General features: G+C 47.3%; 1 protein-coding gene across 2 annotated transcripts in view; it reads left to right on the forward strand.

Moving 5' to 3' along the window:
• Nucleotides 1–20,361, forward strand: part of ttyh3a (tweety family member 3a) — a 52,840-nt gene that overhangs the window by 18,342 nt on the left and 14,137 nt on the right. Inside the window, exons 1-6 of one of the 2 annotated variants that reach the window (XM_048990279.1) lie at nucleotides 2,857–2,875; nucleotides 13,286–13,397; nucleotides 14,036–14,256; nucleotides 15,162–15,257; nucleotides 17,049–17,121; nucleotides 19,680–19,755. In XM_048990279.1, coding sequence (XP_048846236.1) covers nucleotides 2,868–2,875; nucleotides 13,286–13,397; nucleotides 14,036–14,256; nucleotides 15,162–15,257; nucleotides 17,049–17,121; nucleotides 19,680–19,755 — 586 coding nt within the window. In that variant the 5' untranslated portion in view covers nucleotides 2,857–2,867. Of the gene's footprint in view, nucleotides 1–2,856; nucleotides 2,876–13,285; nucleotides 13,398–14,035; nucleotides 14,257–15,161; nucleotides 15,258–17,048; nucleotides 17,122–19,679; nucleotides 19,756–20,361 lie in introns of those variants that run through there. The other variant, XM_048990278.1, reaches the window with a different exon arrangement.

Consider the following 20,361-nt stretch of genomic DNA (forward strand, 5'->3'; position numbering starts at 1 on the left):
TTAGCAGAATAGCTTGCGTTTGCCTTCAGCTGTCTGATCCTTTCAAGGAGCAAAAGCCCACTGGCCGTAATGTTATTGCAAACTGCATCCATTTTACCAGGTTTGTCTTCCTTGTATAAACCGTCCATCTATCCATCCATTTTCTGCAACCGCTTGTCCTGTTCAGGTTCGCTCGGAGGCTATAGGTGCAAGGCAGGGAACAGTCCAGTATGGGGTGTCAACCCATCGCAGGGCACACTCACACACCACTCACAAACACACACACCTATGGGTTACCTGGTAACTCAAATCAGCCTCAGCGTGTTTTTGGACTGGGGGGAACCCTATGATATAATCCATTGATGGGGTGATGATATAACCCCTGTATGAACCATTAAGCATCTATCAATTTTATCCATAATGCACGAACCCCAGGGTGCAAGACGAGGTTAATCTAGACTGGGTGTGAATCCGACGCAAGGTTTTTGCTTGCTCACTATGGCTGCTTTAGGAATTCCAATTCAGCTCGCCGCATATATGAACGTCGGACGTCAGAGAAAACACACGCAGGTAATTCACAGAGAAATGTCCACAGACATGCGATTGGGGCAGGAATTGAAGCTCCCAGCCCTGAGTCAGGGTGCAGTGCTAACCCAGTGAGCCGTCATTCCATCCCAAAACTAGACTTGTTATGGGAGGGACTGCAAATTGATATCTGTGCTACATTAAGTTGTTATATCATCAAAACGAATTTCCCACAGCCCGGGCAGGGAGCTCATCCAGTGAGTTTTTGCAGTGATTTTCTCAGGAAGCGTGCAGTCTGTGTTTAGTAGTGGTTTCGCAGGCTTCGGCAGTGTGCATAAGTGGGGCACAAGGAAACTGTGAGATTAAGGGGCTTAAAAACCAAGCTTTCTCCTTCAGGGCGTCAACAGAAGGTCTATGTGGGTTACGCTGCCTTCAGGCAGACGCGGGACACAAGGTACGTCTGGGCATAAGCCTCGGTACTCGCTGGAGTGCTGAGCCCTCGTAGCAGAATCGTGCAGATTCACAGGGGGACGATCAGCTGTTTATTGTCCTGCTTTACAGCGAGGGAGGTGTTTACAGGAAATGATCATGGGTGAATTGCACATGCCTGCATAGCCATTCACTCGTAATGGGACTTCATGGACTTGTGCAGTCGCGACATGTTGGGCCTGAGTGTGGAGTGTCTTCTTGCTCCATCATTCTCGAGTTTAGTGGATACTTTATGATTTCCTCTGCAGGTATTATCAGTCTTCCAACTGCATTTCCTTGTCAGGTCATGAGGAGCCTGGAGCTTTACCAGGCATTGGAGGCTGCAGGACTGGGGTTCACCCTGCTTGGGACGGCAATCTGTCACAGCCACAGGAAATCTAGAAACACCAAATATCCTAACTGTGTGTCTTTGGATTGTGGGTGTAAGCCCAGGTGATTCAAGGAAAGCATGAAAACACATAAATTGCTGCTAGCTTCAGAAACCTCTCATTCATTTTTTATTACGCTTCTGTTCAAAAGGTCCAAAAACACACACACACATATTTTGTGTGTTAGGTCATGATTTCCAATAACAGTGTTTGGTGGGAATGCTCAACAGTGAAGATTCTGGAGAGGAATTCGAGTGCCTGTGCTTTGCTAAGTTAGCACCATACAGCTCCGTTAATGTTGTTGGTCGTTTCGTCCTCACTGACGTCTGGGATAAAGCGTTCTCGCGTGATGCACATACTGTGCTCCGAGTGTAATCTGCTTCTCTGTGCTTCTCAGAAGCTTCTCTGTCAGATCTGCATTGACTGATTTTCGTGCCTCAGCTGTTGATGTCATAGCGGGGGCTTGGTCTATGGTGTCGGCAAACGGTCGTAAAATAGATGGATGAATCATGACGACCCGAAGCAGATGGCTGGTCTTTCACCAAATTGGCTTCAAAGAAAGTTTAGAGAACTTTGCTTATTGTAGTAAGGGAAGACCAGGTAAGATTTCATGCTGTGTGCTATTTGTCTCGGTGTGGATTTCACTAGGGGTGCCATGAATTTCCCCAGAAGAAATAATAACTATCTACTTTGCTACAAAAGTAATTATCCTGCCTTTTCTTTGTTGAAATGTTGCACCACATTAGTTTAATAAAAGACGTTTAAAGTGCTGTAAGTGGCCTTTTAAAGAAGAATTATGAAATTGTTACGTTTGGTTGTTTTGTCTTGGGCTTATTGTCTTGGGGATGAGGGAGTGCAACAGTTTACACTCCGTGATCGACTTGTACGCGTGTCCCTTTCGTAAAACGGGGAGCATACGGTGGATGGGGTCAAGGGAGTTCCCGAGTGTGATGGAAATGGATCAGAGGCTCAGCGAATGACGGAATAATTCAGTGCTTATCCTACTGGAATGCAAATATCTGTTTGGGAGAAGCAGGCCTGCACTATCAGCAGTGGTGATTACACCCACACCTAGCTTTAATAACCCTCTGCGGGATAAGCCATCTGCCTTGGGCTCTGCTATCGGCACCTCCCTCTGCCTGTGCGGATCCACGTGTCCCACAGTCCGCCCGTGCCAGAGACGGATAGATGAGAGCCTATAAAGTGATATCCGGCGATTACGGTACGGGTGGCCAGTTTTTACAAGGGATACTTGACGTCCGTAATGTTTTATAAAAGCTCAGCGTGGTGCTGCAGCCTTGGCAGCATGTCAAAAGATTTCATAATTTACAGTAGCTGTCGACAAGCCAAGAGTGTGTGGAAACCAGCCAAATGAGGTCTATGATATGGCCTGCCCTCTGCGCATATTGTAACTGTCTGGAGGTCTGAGGAAGGAAGTCTAGTGTGAGTCTGAGTTGAGTTATTTCTGCTGGCTTCTTACAGGAATGGTAGGTTGATCTCGATGACATGCAAAGGTACGTTGTTCTGCTCCCTTCTGTTTGAAACCTACGTTCTGGTTCTTTGTAGCTCTGACACATGGGTGTGCCATGCTATCAAACTGAAATTTTGGCCAACTCCAGCTGTTAAGTTTTACGACTTCTGTAAATACCTGATGAGTAAAAGATCAGGCCTATCTTCACCATAAGGCCAGCTGTCTTTTGACAGTAATGGCGCTTTTCCAGTGGCATGCAGGAACCAGGCCGAACCCTAGCCGTATTACGAAGAGAAACTAGTCCCAGCACGGTTCCTGCTCACTTCGATTTTCCACTGCCCAAGGGTTGGCTCGGTAAAGGCGTTGCTGGATTGGGAAAGCAAAAATAACAAAAAACTGAAGACGTTTGTTTACTGTTCACTTGGTGTACATCATGATTTACTATGTGCTAATTTCCGCTAGCACGTCTGAGAATTGCTGTGTTATGTTATCAGCGTCGAACACCAACAGAATTATCATTAGCTTGCATAAATTAGCATTGAAAATCCGTTCCTTTAAGCTATTCTATGGTACTTTTTCGTAGGAGGTTGGAAATTCTCAAGTTCTGCTCAATCGCAATGTGTGATACTACTAATAATGAATAATGTGTAGATATGCCCTTTTTCCCCATAAAAGCTAATTTAGTCATGCTTTCGGCCATATCAGAGTGCATAAGAGAAGTACCATAAGAGTCTCCCCCTGAAGACACTGTTGCCTTTTGAACCCATAATTGACTTTGGGCCTTTGTCATCCACATGAAAGTCCGTCTCCCTTAATTGTTTAGGAAGTAATGGTACTGTTTCGCTCTATCGTTAAGATAAGGTCAGTTCACTTGCGTTATCCCCCCGCCTCGCTATCTCTTCTCCTGGATCTTGGGAAGTATCCGTCAGCAGTTTTTGAAGCGCCTGGGGAATTCTTCAGAATTGCTGGCCCCAATTTGAAGGGGAAAGGAAGGCACTTCTGCACATGACCATCCAGCTACAAGTAAACCAACAGGCTCCAGTGGAGGCCAGATGACATTGGCACGCCCTTCCGTTTGGGTCTGGCAAACTGCGAAGGACGTTGAGGCTTTGGAATGATGTTGGTGATTAGTTAGGAGTAACAGCTACAGGGCCCCATAGTTCTGTAGGAAGATATGAATTCTCCTGCTGTTAGTTTTGGTCCCTGCTGCCTGCTGTATAGCGCACGCTGCTGTGTGCTAAAGCAGGGAACTGTTGGGCTATAATAGATAGTGGTGCCTGGTTTCTGTGTTTGTGATGACAATGTCCAGCAAAATAAAGATGCTGGTTCTGCTACCAGAAACTGTCCTTCCCCCCAGTTTTGTCTCATTAGGGCAGTGGTTCTCAAAGTCGGTCCTCGGGCCCCACTGCCCTGCTTGTTTTCCTGCTATCCCTGCCACACGCACAAGTCCCAGCTGCCTTTCAGCTTCTGGTTGACAGAACATACCTGATCTAGGTAATCAGCAGTGTGTGGGGCAGGGATTAGCTGGAAAACAAGCAGGGCAGTGGGTCCCGAGGACCGACTTTGAGTACCACTGCATTAGGGGATTAGCTATTGGACTGTACTTAGCAGTGAAATATCCAGCTATTTATAAGTGTATAACCATAAAAATAAAGGTAATGGTTGGGCAATAAGGTAACCATTATCCTGATAGGCCCCCCACATATCTTCCAAGTTGCTTGAGGCTTATATATATGTTTTGTCTCATTTGAACAGCAGTCTACCCCCCCCCCCCCCCCAAAAAAAAAAAAAAAAAACAGAAACAAAAAAACTTCTAAAATCTTGCTGTGATGTTTCCTCTGTCTGCGCTCCTGTGATTACGGCGTTATTATCTGTAGACACAGCAGGGAATTGGGTCTTTAAGATAACCCCCCCCCCCCACTCCCCTCCCCTGCTGCTCCTTTGAAGTGGAACAGTGTTATGGAGATCACCCGAGCAGAGTGGAGAATCTGTTCATTTCCGACAGCTTATAACATGATAAAGATGGACGGGAATTAAATGATTGATAGGCTGACAGACACATTTTTCAAAGAAAGGTATAGTCGCTTGGTTGCATGGGGAATAGGATGCCTTAGCTGAAGGAAGTGCCAGGAGTTAAATAGAAGTTTATTACATGTCACACACCATTCATTCATTCATTCATTCATTCATTCATTCATTCATTCATTGACCATTGATTCTATCAGTCCTTCATTCACTTACTCACACCACCTTCTGCAGTAATATTGTGTTTTGGTACATTCCAGCCAAGAGACTTATTGATTGGACTTGTACAGCTGCTGTGTACTTATGAACCACTTTGCTTTTACAGTGGTTTTGGGGGCTGTCTCAGGGGCCACCTTTGTTGCTCGCATGTGCTATGTGTGCGTCTGGCTCGCCTGCTAATTACCCCGTTTATGGGACGGTTCAAAGGGAGACTGTCTGAGTCGACACGTGGCGGTCAGATTCCTGGGCGCCAAGATGGCGTCTATCCCGTCTGTGTGCGTATTATGCTATATTATATAATGTGTGCATGCATGCATATATGTACAATAAGATAAGGTGAACTTTATTGATCCCAATGTCCTGAAAACAGAATATTATGGAAATTAATGTGAATATTAACGGGTAGAGTAATATAATCAGTTATGTATAAAATTCAGTATATGGTGTATTATACAGTACCAGTCAAAACCTTGATACTTGCTGGAAGCTACGTTTTGCACAATGTTGTGTTTTTATATTAATTTTATGTTTTGGTTTAAAAGCTTAAATGAAAGCACGCTGCAAAAGAAGAACATCAAAAACAAAACCATCAAAAGTGTTCAAGAAAATTGTAAATTTACCTCAAATTCTTAAATTCCACGAAATAGCTGCCACTTGTCTTTGGTAGCAGCATCAGAGACCGGCTAACGGCTCTCAGCCGGGTATCACCTGCCCAGTCTTCCCAGCTGCCCTGCAGCGGCTCCCAGGGATTTTGATCGCTTGTGGGTTGCGACGCTTCGACTTTTCTGAGACTGGGCCGGCGCGCCCATAGCTCTGAGTTGACCATCACTTCTATGGCAGGTAGTTGCATAGTTGTGAGGTGCCTTGGGGTCTCACTGCCCAGCCAGCTGCACTGCAGTCCTGATGGAATGGCATGCCTTTGTGTGCTATGGCAGCCGCGCTGCTTTGATATCGCTTGTGCTTATACACAATATAAAAAAAGTTATATATGCTAGTCATTGTTTCTGCGGCTCCTAATAATGATGCTTGACTGACTGGAGGCTGCTGTTAATATGTCTGGCATCACAGTGTCTATTACCACACATCATCCATCTTCTCACTGCTTATTCTGGCCAGCATTGGCATATTCTTTCTTGTGCTAATGCTTATGGCAAACAAGTAATTGCTACAAGACTACACTGGAAGCCCAACCCCCCCCCCCCCCCATTGAATTAGTCTGTGCAGGTTAATTTTATTTGTGTTGTATAGCTTTATGTGCATGTAAACAGTCTCCAAAGTGCATACCAAAGGGGCTCTCTTCACAGAAACTACTCTTCTCTAACCTCCCAGAAACACCTTGTTGGAGTTCCATCCCTTACTTCTGTGACATGGTGAGGTCACCTTGTAACACAATTCTTATTGGCTGTCTGCCTGCGAGGATCTGTCTGCAGACTGCAACACAGCTGGAATGTGTAGTGCAACCTGACCAATCGGTGCACTGCTGAGCATGCCTGACCAATCGGTGCACTGCTGACCACGCTGGGCTCACCAGCGCTGACAAACGTTAATAGACTGTACTTTATGAGAAATAATGTGTTTCCAGAAAATTGAAGAAGATAAATCTCTTCTAGTAAAGCCCATAAATAAAATTATGAACAGTGAAAATTAGCATAATGGTACCTTTTAAACGTGTAATCTAGCCTACAAACCGAACCTCAGTGCTGATTGTGTTGCAAGAATTATTTTCAGCAACGTATACATTAATATTTCCTTTGAAACCCGCATAAATGCATAAAAGATTCATTTCCTGCCTATGGAAGGGTCTTGTATGCTTTGTCTGAATAGACGGAAGCTTATTGGTGAATGTTCAGATTTTTTTTTCTTTTCTTTTCTAATTTTGTCGAAACCCAGAGTGGCCGTTTATCATTTTGCATGTCATCTTTAGCCATCGGCATTTGTAAATATTGTAAAGTCGTCGTTATTGAGTTTTGAGTTTCATCATTTAATTTTCAATTTCAAGACTACTTTGGTAGTTGGCTTGCTAACTAAGCTGTGTGTCTTCAAACTGAGCAAGAAGCCTTGGAGCCACATAGCAGACACTGCAGCTAATGTCGACTTCATTCTAAAGAAGTCCTATGATGAAGGAGAACAGAATTTTACCCATAAATAGCTGACCTGCTAAAAAAAGAAAAGATCAGTTTTCTTGGTCATGCTGCCAACTGTCCACAATGTGCTTCTGTTGTGTTAAAATCAGCAGCCGCCATTGATCAGTAGTATGGTGTCTGTTTCCTCTACCGCCATATTCTGTATGATATTTCTCCTGGGCGGTCAGCAGCCTTTGTGACACAGTGGAGTTCTAGCTAAATGTGATCTCCTAGCGACTGATTGGCTGTTTGCTCCAGTGGAGAGGTGAGGGTGTTTGTAACTGACCGCAAATTGGCAATGTTTTGTTGTGCTGTTCCTTTGATTTATGTCTTCTGCTGGGGGCGGGGGGGGGTCATAAACAAGTTTGTCACAGTGTGCCTTCCTCCGCCGGCCGCGGGCCCAGCAGATGGTGTCTCCGGTAGATTCTAAAGCCTTGTTTTGTCATAATTTATTCTCCTCCTCCGTGCTGCTGGGTGTCGGCCATCACAGGACCGGCTCGCGCCGTGGAATTCTGCCATTTTTGTTTTCGTTCCCTTTGCGACGACGTGCCTGTCTCACTCTGCTCCTTTGTGTCCAGAGGTCTTTGGGGTGGGGGGTTGTGTCTTGGCAGAGAGCACAGAAGTGCTGGGGTGGGGTTGAGACCATAAGCTGCATTTCAATTGGGCTGGGGGGTGGGTGGGCTGGGGTTATGAGAGAGGGACACAGGGAGGGTTCGGTTTATCTGGTGACGTGAGGGTGTCTGGGGGGGGGAGGGGAGGAGTGAGGCAGCTCTGCATATGGGGGGGTGTGACTAGCCTGTTGGGGCAGGACGCCGCCCCTAGCAATGGCGAAACCCCCTCCTTTTGTTTCTTGATTTCCATCTGCAATTTTCCCATCTCGATGTGCAGGCCTCCCGGGTCCTGCATATTAAAGCCAAAAGGGGGGAGCCCAGCGTTCCCCTTGAGTTGTGGGGGAGGCGGAGTACACCATTTAAATCTGAAAAGAGGGGTCCGCAGGGCGTTGGCCTTTACAAATGGCTGTTTTGCATATCAAACTCTCTTAGCCAAATTAGCCCATTAATCTAGCCTGGTGCATATAATAAGACCTTCATATTACTGCCTTATTATATAACCACAGCATGCTAATGATCTCTAATGATTTATCCTGATCTGTGATGGCCTCTCGCCTAAAACACTGTGCTGCAGCCCTTCATTAAAATCACTTGGTCCACATGTTAATTATTAGTTTATTTTAGTAACAGTGACGTTTTTAAGCTTAGATTTTCATACAGCCATTTTAAGGTTTATGTCCCCTGTATGACGTTCCTGCAGTTCTGCTGCTGCCTGATGAAACGGCGCAGGTTTGGTAACCAAAGGCGAAATGTAACTGGATTTACGGAGCTACTGGATCCAACGTGATAACACTGCAGTGCCCCGCCAGGATCCAGAGCTTCAGTCTGCGGCTGGTGAGGGTAATTAAGTGCAGGCACTGCTAATTGAATGCCGAGCAGAAAATGATATCTTTGACTATCAGTGAGGACACCGACTACCTTTCCTCTCGTCTGTCCATCCCTGACAATAAATAAAAAGTAACAAATGAATCCTGCATGCCAGCCTGGACGGGCCGTGCGGATTTATACCCTTTTCTGTTTCCTAGGAACACAGAAGCTCGCTGTCAAAATACATGGATGAGTTCTCTGAACTCTGAAAGGTGGACCAAGCACGATATCCTACAGTGCTGCAAATCCAGGGCATCTCTGCTCCCATCGGTCCTGTGATCTGCGTAGGGAATGGAGGAAAAAAAAAATAAAAAAAAAAAAAAAATATATATATATATATATATATATATATATATATATATATATATATATATATATATATATATATATATATATATATATATATATATATATATATATATATATAATATCCATCCATTTTCCAAACCGCTTATCCTACTGGGTCGCGGGGGGTCCGGAGCCTATCCCGGAAGCAATGGGCACGAGGCAGGGAATATCCCAGAATGGGGGGGCCCAATGTGTATGAGTAATGACCCCTGACCTCACTCTGTCCGTGAAGCATCCAAATCCTCCCCAACTTTCTGAGATCATCATCCATTAACTTCCAGATACTGGAGAATTTGTTTTCCCAAAGCTTTTCTCACAGTTGAGAAAATTGCAGTGCTGTTTAAAAAAGTGACAAGATCAGCATGTAAATGACAAATACGCATTTGTTTGTAAAACAAGGATTCTGCATTAGTTATGCTTTGATTAAAAATTGGGCTTTTTCTCATGCAGGCTTTTCATCTTGGCGAAAATCAAGCAGAACCAAAGTTCAATGGTCTCCATTGTCTGTCTGTGCTCTTGTTCAGTGTTTGTAGCGGACGTGCATCGAGAAATCCGGCCGGTCCCAGACGTGCCTTCATTTCGAAGCAGCGTGGCTGCCAGGGGGTCAGGGTGTGGGCGGGATGCCGCTCTGCCAGCAGCGTGTCCGATGAGAGCGTCGAGCTCACCCTCCAACGTAAATCGACTGTAGCTTCTGAACTGTAAGAACAGACAGAGGAGAGAGGCTCGGTTTTATCATGTTACACCATCTTACTCATCTCCCATAGTATCTGCTGGTGTGTGGCACTGTGATCGGAAGGTCATCAGCTCAAACCCTCCCGGTCAGCAGAGTGATGTCACCCTTAAACCCCTATTGATCCAGGAACTGGCTGACTTCGCTTTCCCTAAAATGTATGCCATTGCGGCTGGAAGTGTATGCTAAATAAATGTGAATATCTTTTAATAGTCAGCGAAATTGACAAATAAGGGAGGAAATCACTTTGGAATAATTATTTCAGTAATAAACACAGAGCTCTATGCCGCACTGCAATCTAGCAAAACGTACTGCTGATTTTAAGACATTATATTATCATCAATCGGTGTGGCCTGTAAATATAGGGAGGCTTTTTTTTTTATAGAAACCTTGCAGTTGCTTTTCAAGGACATCGAGCACCAGCGACTGCATGTGGCGCTGCAGTAAATCTGGTCACAGCACGCTCGGTCCAGCCACCGCCTCTTAGGAGTGTATCGGCCCACAGTCTTCCGCTCGTTGGAGCGACGTAGGCGCAGTATCCGTCAGATAAGCCGCCCGAGTTCATTCCGCTTCAGCCGGAAATCCACGTGACTGACAGCCTGATCAGCTTGTCTCCATTTTGCTCTCCTTTTGTTTTCCTGCATCAACTGTGCTTTTCTTAAAATACCCCCCGGTCCGCGGTCTATATCCCGTAATACGTTATCGCGTGTAATCAGACACAAAAGCACTTGCCTTTTCTGTGTAAGCTCCGCTTGCAGTTTTTTTATTAAATTTTTTTTTTTTTGAATGGTTGCTATGGTGATGACGTTTGACTGTGGAACAGGAGGGATCGTTCTGATGCTGTTTTCCTAAAAAGCTTAGCATACTGGGCTCTTCCCAGAGTGACCAGTTTCCACGGCAGGTGCCGCTAAACATGCTTTGGACTGTCTGCTGTGCTGGATGAATGCTGACCTGAACACGGGCTTTAAAAGAAAAAAACAAGGTTTTTCACTCCAGATTTTTGCTTGATACAGATGAATAATTGTTACTTTTGCTGTTACCAGGATATGGCTCTGTCTTCATTACTGGTGTAGTACTGGGATTAGACTCAGGAAAAGCCTGCAAACCATCGGTGGTTCTCTTGTGTCCATATCAGCGCCTTGATGTGAGCATTCCTCTTTGTCTTCAGGCGAAGTTAGTGGTAAATGTTCTTCATGCAGTGATATCAACCTTTAAAAGGCAGAGCCTTCTGTCCCGGATTCCCATAAGCCCCTGGGGCTATGAAGATCTGAAGAGTCCTTTTTTATTTTTTTTTTACACATAAAAATTGATCTAGATTTCAGTTGCAGTCACAGTGAAGTATCTCGACCGCTGTATTTGTAATTCCTACTTAAAGGTGGATATGCATTCTATACCAGTTTTTTTTTTTTTTTTTTTAAAGAACTTTTTATACAACCTCTTCACATAATTTATCTCGAGCACCTTGAATCTTGAAGTGCTGAATTGCGTGATCATGACAACCTGTGTGAGGGCGGCTGTGAAGTTAGAAACACTGTAATGTGACGCACTATTGAATGTTATCGCTCTGTGTCGAGTGAAACGATGGAGCGGGCGTTGGAATCCATGTGACTGTCGGTCATGTGGGATTAAGGTGGGAGGCAAGCAGATCTAGTCTTTACACTAAAATGTGGCGCAAACCATATCAACAAGCGTTACTTAACTTAATTTAGCAGACGCTTATGTGCAAAGCGGTGTATATAAGTGAGACAAATAGCACATTGCAAACACGTAGCAAACAAAAATGCAGCTAGGCTGAGCTTCCAGTGAATGCCCTATTAGAAGGGTAAGCATTGTTCAGGCAAGAGCTGCACGTCGTCTTTCGAACACAGAAAACCGAACGATTATTCAAATCTGCAAACAAACACAGTGTGAGGCTTACAAACGTCTCTGAGTTTGACATTCGCTTCGGCCACCATGTTGGTTGGGTTTGGCGAATGAAACACCCCATTTCTAACAGTGTTTGCATCCATCCATCCATTTTCCAAACCGCTTATCCTATTGGGTCGCGGGGGGTCCGGTGCCTATCCCGGAAGCAATGGGCACGAGGCAGGGAACTACCCAGGATGGGGGGCCAGCCCATCGCAGGGCACACTCACACACCATTCACTCACACATTCACACCTATGGGCAATTTAGCGACTCCAATTAGCCTCAGCATGTTTTTGGACTGTGGGGGGAAACCGGAGTACCCGGAGGAAACCCCACGACGACATGGGGAGAACATGCAAACTCCGCACACATGTGACCCAGGCAGAGACTCGAACCCGGGTCCCAGAGGTGTGAGGCAACAGTGCTAACCACTGCACCACCATGCCGCCCCACAGTGTTTGCATTTTCATTATTATTATTATTTTTTTTAAGTGGGACGGGCTTTATTCTCCTGTATGAGGAGAAATTTGGGGAATGTCAAGTTTTGTAGGTTTGTGTGGGTCTTGGTTATGTGTTGCCTTGAGTAGAGCGTGTAAGTGTGGTAGAGAGCTCGCTGCAGTGCCCTCTTTGTAGGAGATGTAAGGATGATGATGAAGTAAAGGCAGCTCTCACCTCTTCCTCACAGAGTCCTGAACCCATGTCTCAGGTTTTGGAGAGAAGGACGTTGATAGTCCCCCCCCCCCAAAGCCCGGGCAGTTCAACCCTGGGAATTTTTAGCTGGACCATGCTGACTGTTCAATGGGCCATTGTTCAGCTGTTTATTCGGGCCTCAATTTGGCTTGGATATTAGGGGGTAGAACATAGGGTGTGTGGAGCGGGGGTTTGCGTCTAATAATGGATTGGCCTTGCTCAGAGGTCACATGCGCCCCCTACTGGCGGTAGGTGGAATTGACTGCACTAAAGACAACAGAATACTGTAAAGAAATGGTGAATAAAAGCAGGAATACAGAGAGGAGGAAACAACTCCACAGCTAGAAGGGGGGAAATGGCAGCCGCTGGATGGTTTGGAGATCTGTTTTGAAAAATGTGATTTTGCTTTCCTTGCCAGCTCTGAAATTTTTTAAATCATCCATCAAACTGGGTTTACAGTAAGTTGTTTACTGGCAGTAATGGCAGTGGTCTATACCATTTGGGAGGGGGTGGAAATAGTTAATTCCGCATTAAGGAGTGGCGATGTATTTAAATGTTTTTTTTTGTTAAAAATTTGAACTTTTGAGAAGCTTTTCCCAAAAATTGTTGTTTTAAAGTACCCTGTTCCCTCTTGCCCTTGGCGTCCAATCCCCCCCTACATGGTGACCTGTTGGTTTTCCCCCCAGTGGTTCCCAGTCTCTCTAGATGACTTTCCTTTAATCTTCCAGGCCCCTTGCTCCACCCCACGGTTGCTGCTGCTGTTTGGTTCACTGCAAAGTTCCCCCCTCCCCCCCAGGCTGTAACCATGCCTCGCTTTCACAGAGGCTGCTGGGTCCCTTCCATTTGGCCTGGGGGAGCCTGTGGGTCACCTCGTTTTTTGTCTCCCCCCCCCGCTCACCATCATCTCAATCTCTGCCTTTGTCTGTCTCCAGTGCTGGCATTGCTGTTGGTTTCTATGGGAACGGCGAGACGTGCGATGGAGTTAACCGGCTGACATACTCCCTGCGACACGCCAACCGCACAGTGGCAGGAGTGCAGAAGCTGGTAATGACCCCTGTGCCCCCCCCCCCCCCCCCCCCACAAGCACGCACACACTCTTAGGGTTATGGTGTGTTTGGCTAGATCAGTATAGTTTCTATCATTCAAACAGCTTCAAAATATAATTATTTATTTGTGTGTGTGTGTAGTATAGTGTTTATCCTTTTTTAGTGCAGGAGATGGTATCGATTTGCTCCTGACTGACGCTGACCCAAATAGAAAGCAGAGCTGCAGATAAACTGCACAGCGATGTCTCTGTTCGTAAGGCCTGAGGCAGCGGGCAGCCTATCTCTGTCTTCTCCGCTTACTTAGGAAACCCCCTTTGTGCTGCCGCTGGGTCCTTTGCAGCAAAAGAAACATATAAATGAAATCTATACATAAAAATTAAAATGCCGTCTTCACCATGTTGTTGTGCGTTCCCAAGCCGGTCTTCCTCTGCCCATGTGCCCGTCTTCCTCTGCCCGCGTGCCCATGTGCCCGTCTTCCTCTGCCCGCGTGCCCATGTGCCCGTCTTCCTCTGCCCGCGTGCCCATGTGCCCGTCTTCCTCTGCCCGCGTGCCCATGTGCCCGTCTTCCTCTGCCCGCGTGCGTGTGACCATGCCTGTGTTCCTCTGCCGCCCTCACATCCACATGTATGTGTACAGGTGTCGGACAGCACCGCCTTGCTGAACCAGACGGTGGGCGAGAGCCTTCAGCAGCTGGACGGAGAGTACGCCAAGCAGGCGGACTATGTGTCCATCGTGCAGAAGCTGCAAGGTCAGCTGGATGAGCTGGTGCGTCAGGAGGCCGAAATTCCCTTCTGGAGGAACACCGACGTCTCCCTGGAGGACCTGGCCAGCAGAGCGGAGTTCTACGACTGGTACCGGTGAGGCTCGTGTCACCGCCGTCAGCTCCAGACAGAACTCGAGACCCGGCCGATTTTTCAGGTGGTTGTTGCTCTGCTGGCTGAGGTCTGGCTGTTGGAGAATAGCATCTTGGGTGTGGGTGGCTGCCTCGCTCGCGGCCCCGTCGGAGAGCCGCGTCAACTGACATCCCCGGCCCTGATCTGCTCCATTCTACGAAAGCTAGGTTCCCCTTACGCTCTACAATCAGCATTTAAGGTTTGCGGTTCACCTCGGGGATCAATGAGGAAAAATTAGGTGGCGTAAGAAGCGAGTCTCAGTGGCGTAGATGTAAGCGATAACTGGAAATTACTGTTTAGTGTTTTTAGGTCTGAAATCTCTGCATGACAATCCTACAAAACATGTCATTTCCCCCCTTAGAGTCTTAGAATTTGACAGATTTTCCGCAATAAATGCATAACATTATTGTTTCTTAGTCCATAAAATGAGAGCCACGGGAGTGTGGTACCAATATCTACATTCCTGGAGAAATAATGTGTATCTCTGAACTGAGTGTCTTCTTTGAGTGGGTACGGCTTCCACTTGCTGCTGCACTTCAGTCCTGCTCCTATAATCCAGGGTCCAATGATTACAGGTTCTTTTCTTCTCAAATCGCTGTGCTGATCACTTGCACTCAACGCTCGTGTTCCTTCAGAGCCTCAAGGAACCGAAAGCACGCAGGCGACAGTGTCGGATCGATTACGAGTCCCCGGGGAGGCTGCCCTCGTTGGCTGTGGGGGCCATGCGGTCAGGTTGGGCCCCCATGTGCCTGCGGTCAGCGTCTGGCGAGGCTGCCGCCTGATCCTATAACCGGTGGTGTTCTGTCCCAACGTTGGCAGCGAGGGAACCTTCTGGGGTGACATGACGCTGTCGCTTGCTTCTCTTCCAGGTGGCTGGCTTATCTGGGCTTGCTGCTGTTCGATGTCATCATCTGCCTGCTGGTGCTGTTCGGCCTCATTCGCAACTCTAAGGGAACGCTCATTGGGTAAGTCGGGTCACCTGACCGAAGAGGGGGAGGTCCCAGCTCGATTCCCTAAATCCATAGACAGCTGGTGAGGACGTTTGCCTTGCTGGTTTGGGGTTTTCAGAGCCCGGCAGCCAGTGAGAAAATCCAAAACCCACAACGCCTCAGGGTTTATTTATTTTCACCCGTGTGTCTTGATTGCTTATGCATCTGTCATATGAAATATGGCCCTAATCAGTCGCCCTTCAAGGCGAGTCCTGGGTTTTGATTACCTTTTGTCTGCACTTCCTGCTTGATTATTTACTGTTCATTATGGGTGTCTGACACAAAACACAGAATTTAAATCTCTTTAGTACCTTGTACTCACAGATTATTATATGGTGAATTATGAGTTGTGGGTAATGATCTGCGTAGTCATCGCCTTTGAAGGACGGATCGTAAAATCCTCGGCTTATTAGCTGCTGTTAATTCTGTTTTATTTATTTGTCTATTTTGCCCTGAGCATATTCTGAATTTCCGCGTGTTCCGTTTTTGGCATTGGGTCTGGTCTCTTTCCCCGGAGCGTGGGGGTGGCCCGCGACCTCCTACGGCCGTGACGGGGGCCGACAGCAGGCACAGGATGCTCTGCGGTTCTTTGCTTCGCCTTGAGTTGCCGGTTGTTTTGTCCGTAGCTCGCTGGGTACTCGGTCGTGGGCGGTGGATGCCTTTTTTCGGCACGGGTCCCTCTGCCTCCCAGATTCGCATTTCCATGCTGTTCACAAGAACTGCAGTCAATGATGGAACCCCCGGAGCAGATCCAAAACGTGTAGTCATGCCTGGGGAGGGACGTGCCGGGATCAGGGCCAGGTCGGCTAAAGAGAGTGTTAGCAGTTCGGACCCAACGCTTCCTGCTCACTGACCAGGCCTTAAAGCCCTTTTCAGTCTGTCCTACTTCGGATTAGGACGGAATTCAGTGGATGCGACCATCTAAGACTGGTGAGAAGCACCTCTGATTGCCAAGCAGTTGATCCAGCTGTCGGCTGAGCCGCTTCGGGGAAAGATTTTGACGTCGAGCCTGGCGGTTTGGAAAGGTGGAATCTGAAATGTAAGCAGCTTCCCCGAGAGAAAACGTAAGCGGAGCGGCCGAACTGATACCTGCTCCCGCCAGCACTGTCTGGTCAGCCTGGTGCTTCCCTCGGGGAACCTGGCCAGTCCGGCCAGTTTCCTTTTGGGTCATTACGCCATTTACGGTTATTTACTGATCTGCCACATACATGTAGTATCTCACAACCCCTCCCCCCACCCCCCATTTCAGATCTGGGTATAAAAATACTTCTGAAATGTGTCTGTTTTGCTATCTGCCAGCAGCTATAGTCGGTCTCATGTTTCCACAGTCAGAATCAATCTGGCAGGAAGCACCCTGAGCCACACCCAGCCCGTGGAAATGTGAAAATTAGTTTTATTGACAAAGCCACCCATAAAGCCACCCTTTATGATATTTTTAAATGTCTATCTCCTTTCAGCAAATATCTGGCTTCACTTTCAGATAGCTGTCATCTTTCGGGAAGATTCACCCTCTCTCAGCTGCCCTTTTTACTCCCTGTTAAGTTCTTTCTCAGTGTTGTTGCTCATGCTACCATCTCTGTAAATGTTTGTCCTTTTAGATTATAAAAGGATGCCTCCGTTACAGCCTATCAGTTATATATACACTACGCATTGCAGTAAGTGTTGTCCTAGATAGTGTTATTCTCTCTTTCTCTCTCACACACACACACACACACACACACAGCTGCCTTCTGACCGTGCCTCTTCTCCCTCCTCCACTCTTCACAGCGTCTGCTTGCTGGGCGTGCTGACGCTCATTATCAGCTGGGGATCTCTGGGCCTGGAGCTGGCCGTCTCCGCGGTGAGTATTTCCATGGGAACAGTGGCGCAGACCTCACACACTCTCTCGCTTCCATCGCGCCACTGATGGCGGTAGCCAGGTTTCATAAGTTAGTCACTCGAATTGAGCAACTGTGACATTCTTCTCTGAATCCTTTTCACAGACCCTCCAGGGGTGTGTCTGTAAAACATAAATAATGAAATAAAATCCTTCGAATCTCACGTAATAAACCCAGATTTGATCTACCTTGTTATTTGAATAGTGTTTATTTACTGCAATTTTGATGGCAGTAGAGAAAGTTCTGGAACTATTGGTACATCTGGGTCTCCTTGAGCATAAACAGTCTTTCATATCATTCAGGATGACAGATCCACCACTCATAAGATGCAAATTACGCTGTTTCCTGACTCTGTGAATCCATTTATTGGTCGGATGTTGACAAAACAGTTTGAGCGTTCATGCCGTGTAGTGCGCCGATCTCCTCTCCGCCCTGGTGTTGAGCCTATGAATTTCACAGAATGCCCAATTATCACATCCTCCACTAAATATAGTACCATATGCGGCATGAGGGAAACGGAGCATGCAGTGGAAATGGCCGACAGCCGGGGGGAGCGACGGGGCGAGAAAAACAGAAAAGGGTGTAGGTGGAGCCGAAATGGCGGACGTAACTCGACAGGGATCACGCATCAGAGATGAAATCACTTTCAAATTTATTTATTCAGTAGATGCTTGTGTCCAAACTGTATTGGCAGGTCAACCAGGGTCCAGTGCCCTGGACAGGATAAGGTTAAGAGCTCAAGTTCCCAACAGTAATATTATTTCGATGCCAGACATGGGATTTGAACCCACAACCTTCTGTACATGGCATGAATCTCTATCCTGCAGAGCTAGCTGCGTCGGCCCAGTGCGCAGCGTCGGCCCAGTGCGCAGCGTCGGCCCAGTGCGCAGCGTCGGCCCAGGCTGTCTCTCTTCCCGATTTGAGGCTGACACACAAATACGCCCCCAGTCCCCTTTAGCGGCACACGGGACGGCTGTACTTTCCACTGACTAGGCTACTCCTACACAATGACAATCGGGGCAGCGTAGCTCTTCGTGCTCCGCGTCCGTTAACTTCTCAGGAACGACGTTCACCTGTGTGCTTCATGTGGCTGAAGGTAAAACGACAGGGTTAGCAGTGGGTTATAAAAGATGTGCAGCATCTGTAACCACAGAGCCGGGAAAAAGCCAGACCCGTAAGAAAGAGGGCGCTCAAGCGAGCTGCCATTCAGAGAGTGTTTGGTTAGTAACCTGATCACATGATTCCCGTTGTAAGACTGCCTTATCGTTCACTGGCTCTGCATTTTCATCCAGGCTTTCAGCCACCTACTGGAAGTCAGCTCGTCTGACCGGTCCCCGACATGTCCGTCATCGTTTTTGTGAATGATATTTAGTAGCTAAGCGTTGCTAACGCGGTGGGTACAGCCCCTCTCGGTCGGCCATCTTGGCATCCGCTCGCTTGGCGGCAGAGCGAGTGTGCAGTCTGGCTGGCAATTTATGGGCGCGTTCGCCCGCCTGCTCCGTCTGTTTGAATGTGAGCATGAGCCAAACGTGAGTGCAGTTCACTTGTGTCTCCCGGGGCACAGTACAGTCGATAAAGCTGTAACCAGAAGGACCCCACACCCCCTCCCAAACAAGAAGATTGCTTCCATTATTTAGAGAGTTGATTGGCTCTGATGTGGAGATAGATATTTAAAATAAATATTTCAGTTTGCGCCCCCCGTTAAGGTTCTCTCTCTACCTGAATATCCACAAAAGCACTGGACTTTAGTTCTAATGAGAAAGTCACCAACAAATAATGCTAGTTTTAAAAGAATGGGACACTTTTGACTTCTAGGTCTTACCGAATCACAGTTTGCTGTAAGAGGTTTAGATCACTGCTGTTTTATCCATGGAAGTGGACTCATAGAGGTGCTGAGTGTCTTGCCACAGCTGACCCCATTGCTGGCGGCGGTGGGGGGGGGGGGGGGGGATGCTGTTCAGCTAAGACACTTTCTAGGCCGTCATCAGTAAAGCTGATTGACCGAGATCTTTAACTGGACCCAACCTCGTGTGTCGTTTGTGTTTGGGTGTGAATCTGAAGCAGCAGAGATGTTGATATAACACGCACAGCCTCTCCCGGCAAACAGCCTTCCACACTGCTCTTGTCGGTCTCTTGTTTTCCGTCCTCCCCTAACATAACATCCATAAACATGAAGCAGTCTCCTTCTCTGTTTTGTGTTTTTTACCTCTCTGCCAGCTCTCCCCCTCGAATTTGTGTTCACCCCCTTCCCTTTTGAACTCGCTCTCACGCTGCCCGCATTTAAATTGCAAATGCCCCCCTCATACCAGCGCTCCCCTACGTGGGCTCCCCCAAGTGCTTTGCCTCGTGACCTCAGCACTCTGAAGCTGCCAAGTTTTTATTTTTTATATATATTCGACAGAACCCAGTTGTCCATTTCTGTCGACGCTGTTCTCTCCGGCTGCTTGTGTGCTTTGTGGTGTATGGGGTTTAAAGCTGTTCTGCTGAACCTCTCTCTCCCCCCCCCCCCTTCCTCCTTCAGAGTGCCAGTGACTTTTGTGCAGCCCCTGACAAGTTCGTCACCAAAGTAACGGAAGAGAATGCTGTGGTCGGCAAAGGTAAGACCAAAAATTGCACTTCTCTCTCTCTCTTTACCAGCTGGTCTGACATTCACCGCAAATGTTTTTCTTTTGGGGTTGGGCGCCAGATTCTGAGGATTAAATGTCTGCTGTGGGGGTCCTTGCTTCTCTCCGCTGTTATATAAGCAGTGCGGCGGGGGGCTGATAAAGGGCCACTCTAATTCTCCTCTGCAAATCTCCCTCTGTGTGCCTTTTGCACTGACATCAGGGAAAGGGCAGTGGGCTCGCGGATTTCAATGGGCCACTCGCGTTTTTGGGCCTGAACTTGGATACTACACTGCGGTACAGGGCCTAATCATGTTCGGGGAGCCCTGTCTCTCTCTAGTTCCAAAAATATATACAATAGCGATGTCCAAATATATAATTAAAATAGATTTTGGGTGACCATAGGAGCATGTAATGTATTCTGTATCCTGGGATGGTAAATTTAACGTTCTGGAGAGACTCCAGAGGGGTCACGCCTGGGTCATAGCAAAACGTCAGGTCCTGCAAGACTGGGTCTCCTGCCTGCCTGTCGGGGGGGGGAGAAGAGATAGGAGATTTTGAGATCCACAGGCTGCCAGGTGAGGGGTGAAATGATGGAGC

The sequence above is a fragment of the Brienomyrus brachyistius genome, chromosome 22 (genome assembly GCF_023856365.1).
Source record: "Brienomyrus brachyistius isolate T26 chromosome 22, BBRACH_0.4, whole genome shotgun sequence".
Taxonomy (NCBI): domain Eukaryota; kingdom Metazoa; phylum Chordata; class Actinopteri; order Osteoglossiformes; family Mormyridae; genus Brienomyrus; species Brienomyrus brachyistius.